The sequence below is a fragment of the Panthera leo genome, chromosome C2 (assembly GCF_018350215.1).
Source record: "Panthera leo isolate Ple1 chromosome C2, P.leo_Ple1_pat1.1, whole genome shotgun sequence".
In the NCBI taxonomy this organism is placed as follows: Eukaryota; Metazoa; Chordata; class Mammalia; order Carnivora; family Felidae; genus Panthera; species Panthera leo.
The window spans coordinates 10,960,878-10,978,197 of record NC_056687.1 but is presented as its reverse complement, the minus strand read 5'-3'; the positions used below and the strand labels follow the sequence as shown (position 1 = coordinate 10,978,197).

Below are 17,320 nucleotides of genomic sequence, written 5' to 3'. Positions count from 1 at the left end.
AAGGAAACAGATTGTATCAGGACAAAATCACACGTGGCTAATTTCCTAGAGTTTGACCTAAAAGTGAATAGATTTGTGGATACAATTCGTATAGAGCTTCAACACAACTTTGTCTTCCAATGGTTACTATGGAATACTGACTTCCTGTGAAATTGGTGAGGATGTAAATTACAGTCATGAAGAAGGGATTGGTTTCGGGGTGACAAACACCAGGCCCCCTGGAAATGGACAACATGGTGGCCCAGAGGAGGAGGTCCCCAGGCTTGCCAACGACACTAAATCCTTTTGTGCCTAAGTCATCAAAGCGATAGAGAGAGATTTCTGGAATGACGGAGAGTAAGGGGCCAGGGGCCCATAAGTAACATACAAGCACCGATTAGTCCCTCAATAACAATTTGAACATTCATAATTACTTAGCGAGCGCCTGTCTCCGACCCCTGCTCCCCATGCCTTGTCACCTGCAATCTGAACCCTTGCAAGGGTCCTACAAGACAGATATTTCTATTTGTAGAATGAGAAAGGAAAGCTTGGAGACAGCCCCAGGGTCTTTGTCTTCTGACAGGATAGTAAATTGCTAGGGCTCCATACAAAATGCTATAGACCGGCTGGCTTAAAACTTCAGAAACTTGTTGCACACAGTTCTGGAGGCTAGAAGTCCAAGATCAAGGTGCCCGCAGGGCTGCTTTCCTCGGAGACCTCTCTCCTTGGCTTGGAGACAGACGGCCATCTTCTCGCTGTGTCCCCACGTGGTCTCCCTTGGTGCACGTGCACCCTTGGTGTCTCTTGGGTGCGTCCAAATGTCCTCTTCTTACAAGGAAACCAGTCAGATAGGATCAGGGCCCACCCGAAAGGCCCCATTTTAGCTTTATCACCTCTTTAAAGGCCCCATCTCCAAATACATCCTGAGATACTGGGGGTTGGGGTTCTAATACACGAATACGGGAGGGACACAATGTAGCAGCAACTAGGGTGAACTATGGGGAACCATGGGATTGGAGAGTGGAAGATATATTTTCATTAATGGCAGACCGTGGAGGGCGGGGGGTGTGTGGGGGGTGGGGGGTCAGAGGGTGAGGGATAGCTCCCCAAAATAAGCTGTGAGGAGAGAGAGCACCTCTCCTCCCCTCCTTCCTACACGCCCTCCCTTCCATCTCACGTGGAGGCTGGAGTCTCTTCCACAGGTCAAAAACACCACGTTGCTGTATTCATTGTCTTCACCCTAGGGTCTAAAAGACAGAGTTGTAATAAGAGACCCGGCCACCCCCACCGCACCGCAGGGCCAAATCAGAGCGCTGGACAGCTGCTCCAAACACAACATCATTCCATAGCACATAGTTGAGGTGGGGTGTGCGGAACGGGGCTAAAGTTACTTGAATTCTTTTCGAGGCTGACATCTTTGCAACCCGAGGCACAAAAAGCCCTCTCTCTGCATTCAATTTGTAGCAAAGTAAACAATTTGTAGCAAGTAAACAGGGTGCTCATTGTGTTGGTGTTCTGCGGCCTGAGCTCCAAAGAGGCCTTTTGTTTTAAAGGATTATTTTAAAATTCTTCCTTAGCTGTAAAAAGTTATTTTAAAAACCTTTTCCCAGACACCCCCATACCTCTCCTAAAAAAAAAAAAAAAAAAAAAAAAAAAAAAATCAAAAAACAAAAAACAACCCACCTACATTTATGAATAACAAGGAATGGTCCTCTGTGGCCCTGACTTCTAGTCCGGTCAAGTCCACGGGGTTTGTGGGGCGCTTTGAGGTGCAGGCGGGCTGTGAGGGAAGAGGAGGAAGCGTGATGACAGGGACAGCGTCCGCGGGAACAGACGAGCTCCTGCCGTGTCCGATATTGCTTGGGAATGATTTGGAGGAGGACGCAGGGTGGTGGTGGCTTTGCACAAACCCAGGGGGCGTCATTCGCCCTGGCAAAGCTGAGTCATTTGTCTCACCTGCAGGGCGACTGGAACCCCTGCAGGGGAGTAAAATCGAGGTACACGGGGGCCCAGCCCGAGTACTATCACACCGTCAGTATGATCCCAAGTGCCCCCATGGGCACCGTGAGAGTGACCCCTAGTGGCCAGTCCCCCAGGCCCGGTGGACCCCGTGGTCAGCCTTTCCGGAGGCGGCGCCAGGCTGCTCCACAGGGGCGCTGCAGCACCTCCTATCGGGTCCCCCCATCTCCATAAACAGGCCTCGCTACCTCACAAGAAGCTTCCGCCGGCCCACGGCCCGTGGGCCGGTCCAGATCGAAGGAAGATCCAAGTCACCTAAGTCATGTCCCTCCTTGCACAGGGGCCATGCTAATCTTCCCTGTGCTTTTCCAATTTCAGTATATGTGTCGCCAAAGGGAGCAGTCGTGTCCCTCCTTATGGAGAGAAGGGAACCGAGACCGAGAGAGAGAGGCCAGTGTCCAAGGCCCCGCAGGAAGTGAAGGGAAGAGCTGGGTGAGTGTCCCTCCCTCCTCCCTCCGCCAAAGCCTCCTCACTGTGACCCCTGCCTTCTCTGCTGTCAGCTAATTCCTCAGTTTCCACGGTGAGAACAGGGACCCTCTGTCCGAAGGCATTCGCTCCCATTACAATAGAAATACGTTAATACCCTGTTTCAGACCCATTCTTAGGAGCAGATTTGGCAGGTGAGAAGGTGAGACCCTAAGCTGTTCTGGGTGGTGTGCCCCTCCCCCCCCGCCAGGAAGACAGGCAAGAAGCAGGGGGAGGGCAGAGAGGGGCCCAAGACAAGTTTGCACACTACACAATATTGCCTCCATCTGGCCTCGCTTGGATGGTCTGAATGATTTTGATATTATCCAGAAGACTGAGGATGCTGACCAAAGACTTCTCCAGATGCTCAGAAGTTGTGCTTCCAAGCATAATTCTTGGCTCTCCGAGAACCACAAGTAATTGATGACACCCCCCGCCTTTTCCACATCCTATTCTTTCCAGCTCCCGAACAGATAGATTTTCTTGTTTGTAGACTCATTCATTCCAGGCTTTGCGGTAATCTCAGAGTTGACAAACGCAAAGGCAGTGTGGTCGCATTCATCTGCGGTCACCTGGTCCTCATTAGGGCCATCGGAGGAGGCCAGGGACTGGTTTTGTGATTAGCGATTCCTCCTCCACGCCGGCCTGAGAGCTCTCAGCAGCCTTTTGTTGTTTGCATGGAGGCCTTGGAGAGCTCTGCCAGGCTCGGCTCAACATTTTCCACATGACTGATGGCATTCAAAGCTTTGCAATCCCAACAGGCAAATTTCTCGACTGGCTTTGTTTCTCGTTGGTTCAGGTTGGAATAAGAAGGCTCTTTCTGCCAGGAATGTCAGTGTGTGGTTGAGAAGTTGGCATTTTTCTATAAGGAGGCAGGGAAGCCAATTGGTAAGTGCCTGGGTGCCCGGGTGCCCGGGTGCCTCGTGCCAACAGTCAGAAAGGTTATTTCAGTATTTCTCGTTCTTAGTGGGGCAGAGACGGCGTGTCCTAGGGACACGGTGGGCCCACAGAGGAGGGTCTTCCTGGGGGGGCTCATGCCGTCGTGAGCCAAGCTGTCGCAAAGCTCTGCTTCGTGTGTTTTCCTAAGGCCACGAGGGGGCTGGGTTTGGGGCGGGGTGGAGGGCGCTCTGGATTTGTCTTCCATTTCTGCAGCTGTGAGAATGGCTTGGCCTCTGCCAAAGCCTTTTGTTCCATTTTTCTCTTGCTTCATTGGGACATTTCCGGAACCAAATATATCCAACTAGTCCTCAGCTTCAGGAGGTAATTGAATATCCAAATGCTGATCCTTCCATTGTCCAATGACCAGAACCAGCTGAAACACCCAATTTTGCAAAGCATTAAGCTCCAGTCTTTTCCCTCATTATCTCTTCCAATTATCACGTCTTCACATCTTTTTCTTATTGAGGTGTGTGAGGCCCACGTGAATTCTGAGAATTCTTATATTAAATTCCATTCTTCGGGCATACAGATCTCTTCCTCTTAGGGTGTTTTGTCCCACTGTACTTTGACATGGATTCCAAAGTCTGCATCCTACCGAAGACAGACTATTGTAATTATTATTTTGAAACGGACACATTTCTCAGCTCTTGGATCTGGGCCTGAAGATAAACACGGGTACTCAGGGGCCTTGAAACCCACACTGTCAGCGTGCTGATCCTTGCAGGCCTGTTAGATCAGTGCCAGACTAAACATAAAGCTGGCGCTCCCTCCCCAGGCCAACACTTTGGGGCTTTTGTCAACTGGGCAGGAGTGCAAATCCTTGAAGATTCTCTCCATGGAAAGCTTATTTCTTTATGTCCTTTGGCTCGGACCTTGGCTGGGGTTGGCCACGTGGCCTTGAGCTGCCCTGGGATGCCTTGACATTTCCTCATTTGGGCCTCTGGGGTCTTTGCCCTAACTAAGATGCATATCTCGGGGGGCGGGAAGGAGGGGTGACCGTGCTCTTGTTTCTTGGCCTCTGGAATTGAGAAGAAGCTTTGGGGTAAGGAAGGGTCCCAAGCTCCAGGCCATGCCCAGTTCCTGACCAGACAGGTGGAAGGGGAATCAGAGAGGCAGGTTGTGGAGGGGTGATGGCAAACAAGCGGGGAGTGTGAGTTTATTGCCTTGTGCTAAAGGTGCATCTGATGTTACTTGGGAGTCACTGAGCACCTGGGAAGCTGCACCCCTTTACCTAGTCTGGGACCTCCAGACAGGCAAACTCATCACCTCCGCAGACACATTGGTGATTGGAAACCCGACTGTGTCCGATATGGTGATATTCCTGCCTCACTGAGTATCATTTACAACCCTCCTGAGCTGCCCCTGGCAGATCCTGGCAGTGCAGGTCAGTGCCCTGGGTGGTGGTCCTCCACGGTTCTTCTGATAGAGACTACCTCTCTAGTCCTCCCTGATGCTCCTCCTGCTGACTTCCCTTAAAGTTCCTATATCCCCATCTCACTCTCCTGACCAGAGAAGACGTGGGGAGAACCTTCCTCTTCAGGGAGGTTCTCCCCTCTTGAGTTCTTAATCTCCTCTCTTGCCCCCCCCCCCGGGTGACAACTGCTTCCCGGTGGCCGGTCTCTGGGGACTGTTTTCCATTGCCTTTCGAATATAGAATGTGTTCCTGAAATAAGGGAATCCCAACACACATTGTGACTGGGATGATGTGGAAGGCAGGTGCAAGGAGAAAGGAAGGGAGCTGGGATGGGTGGGGGAAGGCCAAGTCACCCATCTTGTCTCAGAAGAACCTCGGCTAGGTTCCATGCCATCCTGAGGTTGTCATGGAAACCACAGGGCTATAGAGTCAGACCATCTTCCTTTGGTGGTGGGGGGTGGCGGTCCCAGTCAGGCTGATGGGGGAAATGTGCATGATGTTTTGTGATGTCACCATTCACCCAGACAACAGCCAAGAGCAAAGGCCCAGAGGCCTCACCTTATGCTCCAAGCATAGGAACCATGCTCATTTACCTTTGCATGTCAATGTCAAGCACAGTTTCAGGCTCAAAGTAAAGACCCAAGAAGTGCTTGATGGTCTGAAGGAGCTCGGGCTGCCCAGGACCCAGATGTGAGAGGCAGAACCAGAGAAACAAGACAATAAGGCACTGGGTCCAGGGTCATGCCTGTCTTTAGACATTGGGTCAAGAGGGCCCCTAGAAAAATGAGAATTATTAGAATCCCATTCATATATTTTTCTTTGTCAATTTTGAAATAGGGAGTACTCATATTTACTAGTGAAACACCATGAAGATGTAGAAACAGCTCTACCTCCCTTCGTAACCCTTCCTCCTCTCTCTTCTTGGTAAGCAGTTTTCTTTGCTCTTGGAATTCTAAGATTTCACCAAGTTACATCTAGGTGTGTGTCTTTACAAAAAAAAAATAACCCTGTCTGGGACTTGGCCCTTTCCATCTACAGCCTTAAATCTTGTATCAGACAATGGAGATTTTCTTCTGTTATTTGCTTAAATATTACTTCTCCTCCATCTGTTCTTCTCTTTCCCCCTCCATCTCTCCTTCTGACACTCCTCTTATCTGAACATCCTATCTCCTGTTTTGTCCCTCTAAATCCCTTGCTATTTCCTCCTGTTTTCCAAATCTTTGTGTTTTCATATTATGAGCTCCTTCTTCCACTCGGTCCCGTGGACCTTGAGCTCACTGATAAGCAGTGATTGTCCTCCTTTCAGTTATTTCCCATGTTTTAAAAATAAAACATAGGGGCTCCTGGGTGGCTCAGTCAGTTGTGTGTCTGACTTTGGCTCGGGTCATGATCTCGCAGTTCGTGAGTTCGAGCTCCGTGTTGGGCTCTGTGCTGACAGCTCAGAGCCTGGAGCCTGCTTCAGATTCTCTGTCTCCCCCTCTCTCAGCCCTTCCTCTGCTTTCTCTCTCTCTCTCTCTCTCTCTCTCTCTCTCTCTCAAAAACAAATAAACTTAAAAATTTTTTTTAATAAAAATAATTTTCTTTTAGTTCCAGGAAGTCCTTTTCTTAGACTCTGTGTCCTCTTGAGAATTCTCACTACCTATTCATTCAAACCCCTTTGGTCTGTCCTGCCCCAACAGGGACCTCTTGGGCTGAAGGCTGCATCTTTCTCCCCCTTATCCCAGATCCTTAAGTGTTCCTGATTTTGTAGTCTACCAGCAGGCAGATCAAGGTGAACACATTTGTCAAGCAGTGGCAAAACCAGCAGGCAATGAAAGGTTCAGCAGTTTCTGCTCTCAGGAGTCAACAGTATACCAACTGGTCAACCATTTCTCTGTAGATCTGAGCAGGGTGTCCTCTCTTTGAGCTCCTGGGATCAAGTTCCCATCTTTTTTTTTTTTTTTTTTAATTTTTTTTTTAACGTTTATTTATTTTTGAGACAGGGAGAGACAGAGCATGAACGGGGGAGGGTCAGAGAGAGAGGGAGACACAGAATCCGAAACAGGCTCCAGGCTCTGAGCGGTCAGCACAGAGCCCGACGCGGGGCTCGAACTCACGGACCGTGAGATCATGACCTGAGCCGAAGTCGGACGCTCAACCGACTGAGCCACCCAGGCGCCCCTCAAGTTCCCATCTTAAAGAAGATGGAGGGTTGGGAATTATGAACACAGGTGGGAGAATTAGCTTCAAAGAGGAGGGAAATATTCCTTCTTCTGACCTACAAGACTGGCAGAGAAAGAATATGAGTATAGACCCTATACCTTTGTCATTTTGTGGGCACTAAGTTATGGGAGTTCATGGTCAATGATGGAGATGGGCTTGGGTAGCCATTTGAATGCTTCCTCTAATTCAAAAAGAAATAGCCACTGAGCTATTGCCTTCAACCTCCCAAGGCTTCTATTTGTCATGGTCAAGTCAGGCAGTTTGTGGCTTGAGTATCCCTTCCATGTCTTACACTGTTAGGCGCTCTGAGGAGTGAAAGAGAGTCAGAAGGTAGAGTTCCCACCCCAACATGCTTCCCTGTCCTTCAAGGACCTATTTGGTTGCCACGTTCTGATGGGCCACCAGGTCTTTGAGTCTTCAGGAGGAGATTCCCAAGGGGGCAGCTCTTCTACACAAACTTGGTGGTGCAGGGTGGCTCGGCAGGAAGGCACGAGGCTATAGCTTTCCTGAGCAGTCCTTGGTTTTCCTGTCTGTGGTGAAGGTAAGACTCAGGAGGAGCCCAGTTCTGGTTGGGGTAAGGTGGGATCCCTGAGAGGAAGGCCCAGGGGAAGTCACAGCCAGACCTCAAAGGGGAGTCCGTGTCACCAGGAGCGGGTACCTCTGATGGAGCCAAGAAGACTGACCACATGACCACAGTCTTTGGCCGCCATTTCCAGTCTGCCGAGGCTCAGCCAGCAGACAAGGGATATGGCCCAGGCGTCCCGAGGAGGCAGAAGTCACCACACCAAGAATGCTGAGATGTCCCCTCTGCCTTGAAGTTATAAAACCGCCACCACATCATACTCTCAGAGACCATGACCACCTTGGGGTCAGGGAAGAGAAATCACGGAGACTTAGAACTTGGGCTTTACTTATTTATTTTCTAAAAAGACTGAGCATAAGTGGGAGGACTTTTTAGATTTAGGATCTAGATAATAAAGCAGATCAGATTAGAGATTAATCTTTTCCCTTAACTGGCAGTGAAGATGAAAAGGAAGACAAATAAGTTTTAGACAACATAATGGAACTAGTTTTATTCCCCACACATCCAGGTTATATAGGGAATTTGGAAACACACACACACACACACACACACACACACTCACATACTTTCATGTCTTTTGATTCTTTTTTTCTGACCCCATTGGTTAGATGACCTAAAATTTGTAGGAGAAACCACAAAAAGGCAAACAACCCCACTAAAAAAATGAGTAAAGGACTTGGATAGACATTTCTCCAAAGAAGATATACAAATGGCCACAAAGCTCATGAAAAGATGCTCAATATCATTAGTTACCAGAGAAATGAAAATCAAACCCACAATGAGAAACCATTTCACACCCACTAGGATGGCCCGATCTTTAAGAAAGGGAAAATAGCAAGTGTTGTTGAGACTATGGTCAAACTAGAACCCACATACACTGCTGATGGGAGAGCCACTGTGGAAAACAGTGTGTAATTTCCCAATGCATTAAACATAGAATTACCATCTGACCCAACCCATTCTGCTTCTGGGTGCATGTCCCCCAAAACTGCAAACAGGGTTTCAAACGAACACTTGATCACAAGTACTCATAGCATTTTTCACAATATTTTTCACAACATTTTTCACAATAGCCAAAATTTGAAAGAACCCAAATGCTCATCAAGAGATGACTAGATCAACAAAATATGGTCTATCCATACCATGGAATGTTCTTTAGCCATAAAAAGAATGAAGTACTGATACATGTTACAACATGGATGAACCTAGAAAACATAATGCTAAATGGAAGAAACCAGACAGACAACCACATATTGTATGATTCTGTTTATTTGAAGTGTCCAGAATTGGCAAATCCATAGACCCAGCAAGCAGATTAGTGGTTGTTAGAGGCTGTTAGGGAGGGAGAAAAGCAGAGGGGCTGCTCAGTGGGTACAGGGCTTCCATTTGGGGTTATGGAAAGTTCTGGAACTGGATCATGGTGATGATTGCACATTATAAAGATACTTAATGCCACTGAATTGACAACACTTCAAAATAGTAAAATTTGTGTTATGTGTATTTTACCACAACTTTTAAAGATCCTTAGGAGAGGGGCATCTGGATGGCTCTATCAGTTAAGCCTCCAACTTTGGCTCAAGTCATGATCTCACGGTTTGTACGTTTGAGCCCCGCATCGGGCTCTGTGCTGACAATGTGGAGCCTGCCTGGGATTCTCTCTCTCTCTCCCTCTCTCTCTCTCCGCCCCTCCCCCACTTGTTCTCTCTCTCTCTCTCTCTCTCTCTCAAAAATAAATAAACTTAAAATAAAATCCATAAGATGAAATGTCTTGGCTGGAATATTTACCCCATATTGATAAAGCTTGTATCCTTTGGATGCTTGCTGCATGTTAGGGTTTTGTGTGGACCCTCTCGTTGGGTCCTCATAGCAATCCTAGGAGCTGGTGTCATTATTCCCATTTGCAGGGGAAGGACACAAGCTTACAGAGCTAAAGTGACTGACCAAATCCCAAGGAACGTGACTCAGGATCCCAGCGGTGAGGTGAGAAAGAGCGAGGGGCTGTGAAGTTCTCCGATCTCCTGAGGGCATCGGGTAAGAGTTCGGGATGCACACCAACTTTCGATAGTAGAGGAAGATGCTCCCCATATCATCGGGGTGAGGCGCGGGAGGCACTGTTGTAATCACTTAAAGCTTTGGTCTCTGACGAATGGCAAAACAGGGATGGGAAAGGGCATCTAGGAGGAGACACCTTCCCAAAGCCTGTTGGAAGGAAGCCCAAAGTCACAAGGACAATCGTCCATGGAGGAGGAACTGGTGTTCCCTGGATTGTGACTTAGGGGCCTCCTCCATGGAGAATGTGGGCCCGACTCGAGAGATGCCACTTTTTCAGGGTTTCCCCAGCCCTGGAGGCTGGAGTCCTCTCTCACTAGTGCTACACATCAGTTCCTACAAAAAAGGGCCCAAGAAGGCCTGCTGAAAAAGAGCAGTGGGGTGACACATGGCGGGGGGGGGGGGGCACCGTGCATGAGCAGCTGTCTCCTAAAGGACTTTAGGATGACGGCCAGCTCTGTCCCTGCTACAAACTGGTGGCAAAAAGTCCAGTCGAAGGACAAGCTTCAAGTGTGGGTGTGATGAGCAGAAAGGGTGTGCTCTTGGCATTGGCTACCCCACCACTGGGCCGCCGTGCCTGGGTCCCCAGTGAAATCCCATACAGTGTTCCCCTCCCCGAGGATCGCCGGTCAGAGCCAGCTCTTTGGAGAGCGGTGATAAGGATTCTCTGTTTGGGCAGTAATTGGCATCAAAGCCACGGTCTGTCATAGGACATCGCTTGACTCCTGTCCTTGCGAAAAAAACTTTCTGATGAGATTATCGCTTGGGCTTCTTCTGAGTTACTAAAATAGAAGTGGCAAATACTTTCAATCGCTCATGCCAACCCCTATTAATTGTAATGGCTTCCCGGGGTGAAGTGTGGAGAAGGATTCTGAGCTCACGTCTAAGACTCAGGAGAAAAGATAACCACTCTTGATTAGTGATGTCTGCAATGGGCAGATAACAGGTACAGGAGTGGAGGTGGCTGGTTCCTATACTGTGGGCATCGCTGCTCTTGAATGATGACGGCTCGGCCGTGGGCTGGGATGAACACCCTCGCTGTCATCGGGATTCACGGAAAGAAGTCCAAGGGCATTCATGCCCTAGAAAATCTCCGGAGGTGATGATCACTCTCTTCCATCCTGGGGGTGGAAAATAAACCTCCCGGAAAGACTCCTTTCTTCTCCATTATTTTGCGCTCCCGAGAAGGGCAGCGGGTCAAGGGCTATTTCCTCCGCTTCCCCCAAGGAGCGAACTGATTGTTGGCCAGAGGGGCCTCTTTCTCCAAGGCTGTTCTGGAACTCTTATTTGCCCAGGGCAGCTGCAGCCACACAGTTTGTTTCTCGTCATGGAAAGCTGAAGCTTCTCAGAGCCCAAGCTAAATACTGGCTGCGGCAGAACATCCAGTTTTTTTCATGAGCCCCCGGTGAATTGAAACCCAGAAGCCAGAGGCACACCTGCCAATTATTACAGTTAATTCTGTGCAGGCTTGACTCAGGAACCAAGACAGAGAGTTCTGTTTGCTGCTGGGGGTGCGCGGGGCGGGCGGGAGCGGCCGTGGCCATGGGCTGTGAATACCCCCTGTGTGTGCCCAAGCTGGTCCTGGCAGCCACGGTGGCCTCCCTCGCACCGGGAGTCTGGCATCCAAGTGGGACTTCAGTGGGGCCTCCTCCCCTTGACTCTGCATCTGCAATCAGAGATGGTAACTGTCAAGAACTTTTCTTCCTCCTGCTGTATGCCCCAGCCACCCACCTTCCCCTTAAGAACTCGGCGAAGAACACTTCTGTTTATTTTTTTCCGACGAGAAGGAGAAAGAGACACTCAGCTTGAAACCGTGGGGTTTTTCTGTTGCCTTTTCTCCCCTGACGCGTTGCCTCCTAAGATCCTGTCGATCTGGCCAGAGAACAGTCACCCTTTGTGCCCTAGAAGCTCCTTGGGTGGTGGGCCACCGGTCAAGTTCTAGCTTGGTCTTGCCTGCCTCGGGGGGGGGGGGGGGGGCTTGATTCTGACTGCTCAAGGCTCTCCTAAATTTCCCCAGGCCTCCTTTGTCTGATCAACTGATTCGTCCGTTCATTGGTTCATTGGTTTCTAGTGAGGCAGGTAACTGGGCTGGGCGTTGGGAAGACCGTGGAGAAGAAGCCAGATTTACTGTTCTCCAGGGTCGAGCGAGAAAGTAGACGGTAAGTTATAATTACACGGTAATTGAGTACTCTCATAGTAATGCTAGGAGGGGATACACAGGGAGCTGTGGCCAGAGTCCTAGGGATAGAATCCAGCGCTGTTCCTCAAGAGGGGGGTGAGTGCACGTAAGACATTATAGCAGCACCTGGTGTGTGGTGCAAACATATCAGAAAGGGACTTAATCTAGACTGGGGGAAGGTGCCATCAAGGACATTGTCCCCACCTTCCTTGGCATCTGAGGGGAGACCAGAAGGGCGAGTGGGAGGAGTCAGAGGGTAGATCTAGGCAAGCGGGACCGCAGGTCTCAGGAGAAGAAAGAGCGTGTAAAGGGCGCCGGGCTCCTTCCAAAGCTGAGAAGACTAGAGAGGCTGGAGCAGGAAGAGCCACGGGGAGCCCGGCTCGGGTGACCACATGCAGCCCGGAAGCCACGTGGACGGGAGCCTCCTTCTTTGGGGCTCAGGGAGTCCGTGGGGGTGATTAGCAGCAGGCGTGGCACCCCCATTCCTGCTCTCGTCCCATGGCCCTGGATGTTGTCTTCCTGTTCCTCAGAAAGACCAGTCATGGGCCAACTTGATGGCCCACGTTGGACACTATGCTGGGGCCAAGATGGTGATAAGCGGCGGGTGGACCCAGCGGTGGGTGACTTCAGTGTCCAGAGGAGGGAGCCGTCACCTCTTCCAGCTAGGCAGGGGCCCCGGGGGCACATCTGGAGGGGACACTTGCATTGCTTCTAGAACAACAAGCCTGCCAGTCGTAAAAAGTGGGGGGCAGAGCGGCGAAGGGCGTGGTCAGCGGAGGGAATGTTTCACCGAGCTGCACGTCCACTGACCCTACAACATTCAGGCCTCTTTAGTGATCCGGGCACTGGAACCGCATGTCGGTATGAAACCTCTCCTGGTGGTGCAGGAGCGGGGGCTTCATTCCAAACATTGTGCTGGAAAAGGACGTAGCCGGGAGGGGGCAGGGTTGGGCTGGTCCCTCTCGGATGAAAACCTCCATCCTCTGTGACTGGCAGCAACAAAGGATGCTGGGTCATGACTTCTCTGGCTCTCCCATGCAACTTAGATGTGCCCTCCCGGGGAGATTTCTCCACCAGAAAACTGATCTACTAAACCTCATACCTGCCGGGGTCCAAGGGGCCCCTGTGCCCCGTGCTCCCCTCTGGCCTTGGCTGCAGCAAATGTCGCCTCACCGTGGCCCAGCTCCCCGAGCCACCTTAATCACACGGTATAAGCATCTATTTTAGTTACATAAACAGAGTTGTCTACATTTGGATCCCGGGGCTGGCTGCAGGAATTTGTAAACAGCATGGTGTACGCGTCTCGAAGCAACTTGCCAGGACGCACTCTTTCCCACTGCCTGTTGTCCAGTTTTCCCTTTTATAGAGAGTCTGGCTGGGAAAGAGAGACAGAACTTATTTGGGAATAGAGGACAATCTCTCCGGCAAATTCCTTTCTCCCACTCTTTCAACCACTACCTCCTTTTCTGAAATTTTGAGGTCTGGTGCAAAATTAAGACTGCTCTTGAGTTCTGGGTTCCTCCTCAATGCTAGCTTCTCAAAAATATAAATCTAAACTCCACGGAAAACAAACTTGGGGAGAGTTTACTCCCAGAAGGGTAGCCAGGAATTTTGAATTCGAGGCAGGTTCTAAAAACGACTGGACACTGCTGTCCCTATCATAGCCAAGACCCCATATGACATCGTGACGTCCCTCTTCAGCTCCAAGCAGGGGCTCGTAAGGTTCCAAACTAATGACATTCTTGGAACCGCAAAGAAGCGGTAGCCTCGAGGGGGAGAGGGGCATTCCTTTTTCTTTTTTTTTTTCCAATTTTCATTTAATAACGATTAATGAAGCATCTGTTTGGATTAGATGCTACATCCGGCACGGGGAGCCTTAGAAGGTACACGACACAAACCCTTGGCATCAAAACCCAGCAAAGGTGGGATGTCAGGACTCGTTTTGATAGACCTGGGATGGCAGAGGGAGTTGAGGTTGACTTAGTACGCATCTGCTGAATGAATGAATGAGTGAATGAATGAATGATAGGTCTGTGCTGGAGAAGGAAGCCCTCTACAGTGACTGAAGTCAAATCTTCATCTGAAACTCAACGCAAGGTAACTTTCGCTCAAACTTAAAGCTAGGGTCACAAACTGTCCCGCCTTGCCTGGGATCGAGGCGATTCCCAGGATGCAGAATGCAAAAGAATTCCCAGACAAACTCGGTACAAGTTGGGCCGCTGGTTGTAACTTCAGAGAAAAGAGAACTAGGTGGTAACCACAACCACAGATCTGTTTTAACTTCATCTCCGCAGAGAACTGCAAAGCAAATTCATGGCTTCTTATCATGCAAAATGCAGGAAGGGTCTGGAACAGTTATCTGCTTCTCAAGAACATCCATATATGGAAAAGTTGAAGTTAGAGTACCCCGCAATTTTAAACAGTTGATGTTCAGTGAAAAGGTTCTATACTCTACCTAGATGTCGCATTTCTTTGCTTTTTGCTGTCAAGGGCAACCCTTTTAGAAACGCGAGCAGATGTTAATATTTAATGATTTGATTTCTAAGAAAGCAAGGGATGTCTGCTATTTAAAAAGAAAAAAAGAGTTTAATGTGCCAGCAATGCTATAGTTGAGCCGGAGGCATGCACGGTGATAGGATAGTATGAGAATCAGCGGAGAAAGCTTCTGTGAAAAGTCTGGCTGGTCCGCGCCGCGGGAAAAGCTCAGCGTTGGCGCCACCTGGTGTCCGCTTTGCGAGTTTTAGGTATAAAACCCCGGGAGAGGCACACTGCTCGTTTTAATGCTCAGAAAATGACAGGAAGGGCCGCTGTGGTCACCCCAAACAGTCTTGTATGTATGTTGTACCAGGCGCAGCTGTGTAAAACAACGACCTATACCTTGGTCCTTTATTCTAAAGCCTTTGAGTCCGAGATCATGACTTTCCCAGCCATTTTTCCTTATCTGTCAGATGGGGCTCACTGTTAGCAGCCTTGCAGATTGGGGTAAAGACCAGAGGCATGGGACACAGAGTGCCTCGCACACGGCCTGGCACACAGTACGTTCTCAATAAATGCATAGCTCAGCCAGCAGCAATGGGTGTCGACATGATTGCTGGGCAGGAGGCCGGGTGAGCCTGGGAAAGTTGGCCAGGGGCTGTGACTTCAGATTGTATTTGAACTTTCGTGCTGGTAGCAATTTCCTGAGGGAAGACAGTGCATTAAGTGCAGTGTGAGAATCAGACAATGCAGCTGGAGCGTGGTTTCTTCAATGGCAGCAAAGCACGAGGTCAAATTTCCCGGGCAAGACGTGCCCCCGAGGCTTGCATAAGGCTCTTAGGTCCTGCCCCACCTTTGACAAGTTTCCAGAGATGTCACAGAGCAGAGACAGCTCTGCCTGCCACTGGGAAACAGGGCAGGTAGTGACAATAACGGGAGGATTGGACTAAGGGGGAAGGGATGGTCAGGTCCCTCCTCAGCATCTGGTTCCTTCCTGTGTAGAATCAATGGGCTGGACTGCATCATCTTTAAAGCCTCGTATAGCACGAATCTTCTAGAGTCCTAGGGGTTCCCACCCGTGAATCCAAAACACGGAGGTTTGCTGGCTGGCGAGGAGACGGAGCACCTAGAATTTCCGCGCGTTGCAGGTCGGCACGTAAAACGGCACAGCCTCCCCGGAAACTAATTTGGCAGTTTCTTATCAAACTAAACACACATCTGTGACCTGACCCAGCAAGTGCACTCTTGAATGCCTACCCCAGAGAAATGAACATGTAACATTCACACCCAAATCTGTATGTCGATGTTCATAACAGCTCTGTTCACAATTGCAAGAAACTGAGAACAACTCAGATACCCTTCAGCAGATGAGTGGTTGAACATCTGTTTACTGGAGTATTATTCAGCAGCTAACACTGACATACACATGCACGGATCTCACGGCATCATGCTCAGTGGGCAAAGAGCCAGTCTCAAAAGGTTATAAACTGTATAGTCCCAGTGTAGAGCATTCTAGAAGTGACAGATTCATAAAGAAGGCAACCAGGGAATAAGGATAGGAGTAGGGCTGTGAGTAGGTGAGGAGTAGGGGTGTAGGGGGGTGAACGTAAAGGGAGGCATGTAAAAGTTAGTTCCTCGATGGTGATGGGGCAGTTCTCCCCCTCATTGTGGTGCTGCTTCCATGAATCTAGAGGTCAGATGAAGTTGCACCAAATTATACACACGCACAGATGAGTCCAGGTAAAAACAGTGAAAATCTGAATTCAGTCTGTGGGCTAGATAACAGCACCATATCAGTGTCAGTTTCCTGTTTTGTTTTGTTGGTTTTTTTTTTTTAATATTTATTTTTGAGAGAGAGAGAGAACCCAGGCAGGGAAGGGGCAGAGAGAGAGAGGGAGACAGAGAATCCCAGGCAGGCTCCGGGCTGTCAGCACAGAGACCAACGCGAGACCCCAGTTCACAAACCGTGAGATCGTCACCCGAGCCGAAGTCAGACGCTCAATCGACTGAGGCACCCAGGCGCCCCAGGTTTCCTGGTTTTGATAATATATTATAGTCATGCACGATGTCACCACTGGAGGAAGCTGGGTGAAGGGTACGTGGGACTCAACATTTTTGCAACTTCCTCTGAGTCTATCCTGATTTCGAAATAAAAATTAAAAAGAAATACATAGACTGGTTGCATGTAAGCGAGGAATCGCTAAATTCCACTGCCGACACCATCATTACACTATGTGTTAACGAACTTGAATTTAAATCAAATCAAATAAAAAAGAATGGTTGTATCCACCACCCTCTAAAATAAAAATCAAGGGGCGCCTGGGTGGCTCAGTCGGTTAAGCGTCCGACTTCAGCCCGGGTCACGATCTCGCGGTCCGTGAGTTCGAGCCCCGCGTCGGGCTCTGGGCTGACGGCTCAGAGCCTGGAGCCTGCTTCCGATTCTGTCTCCCTCTCTCTCTGCCCCTCCCCCGTTCATGCTCTGTCTCCCTCTGTCTCAAAAATAATAAATAAACGTTAAAAAAATTAAAAATAAAATAAAATAAAATAAAAATCAAAAAAGAAATAAACCCAGAGCCTTGCCAAGGGCTCTTGGCAGTTAGGGCCGGCAGGGAAGAGGGCTCCTCCCACCCAGGCTGTTTTTATCAGCTGCACACAACTGAACACCTTTGGACTTAGTGGCTTTATGAGTCACGTACGCTTGAATAGTGCTGTGGGGACACAGTGTGGCTGTTTTGAACACCGCAGCCTCTGGTTTAGATTTTGTTTCTCTAGCCCTAGCAGAGGGGAACCGATTATAAACACCCTGTCTATCAAGCTTGAAAGACCGTAAAATAGAAAGCGGTCGTCAGGGGGGCGCCTGGGTGGCTCAGTCGGTTAAGTGTCCGACTTCGGCTCAGGTCATGATCTCACGGTCCAGGAGTTCGAGCCCCGCGCTGGGCTCTGTGCTGACGGCTCAGAGCCTGGAGCCTGTTTCAGATTCTGTGCCTCCTCTCTGTGCCTCGTTCATGCTCTGTCT

At 49.5% G+C, this 17,320-nt stretch overlaps 1 protein-coding gene, 1 long non-coding RNA gene and 1 other non-coding gene across 5 annotated transcripts in view; 2 read left to right on the top strand and 1 right to left on the bottom strand.

The window, feature by feature from the left end:
• Positions 1-17,320, top strand: part of KCNE2 (potassium voltage-gated channel subfamily E regulatory subunit 2) — a 76,064-nt gene that overhangs the window by 41,803 nt on the left and 16,941 nt on the right. Inside the window, exon 3 of one of the 2 annotated variants that reach the window (XM_042956181.1) lies at positions 2,317-2,430. In XM_042956181.1, the coding sequence (XP_042812115.1) occupies positions 2,320-2,430 (111 nt within the window). In that variant the 5' untranslated portion in view covers positions 2,317-2,319. Of the gene's footprint in view, positions 1-1,918; positions 2,431-17,320 lie in introns of those variants that run through there. The other variant, XM_042956179.1, reaches the window with a different exon arrangement.
• Positions 2,234-2,338, bottom strand: LOC122199009. Its single transcript, XR_006193289.1, has one exon. It is a non-coding gene; the product is annotated as a U6 spliceosomal RNA (small nuclear RNA).
• Positions 5,336-10,805, top strand: LOC122230392. 2 transcript variants are annotated; one of them, XR_006207404.1, is made up of 4 exons: positions 5,336-5,506; positions 5,654-5,740; positions 9,506-9,632; positions 10,590-10,805. It is a non-coding gene; the product is annotated as an uncharacterized LOC122230392 (long non-coding RNA). The 2 variants fall into 2 exon arrangements; XR_006207403.1 differs by having other exon boundaries at positions 5,336-5,740.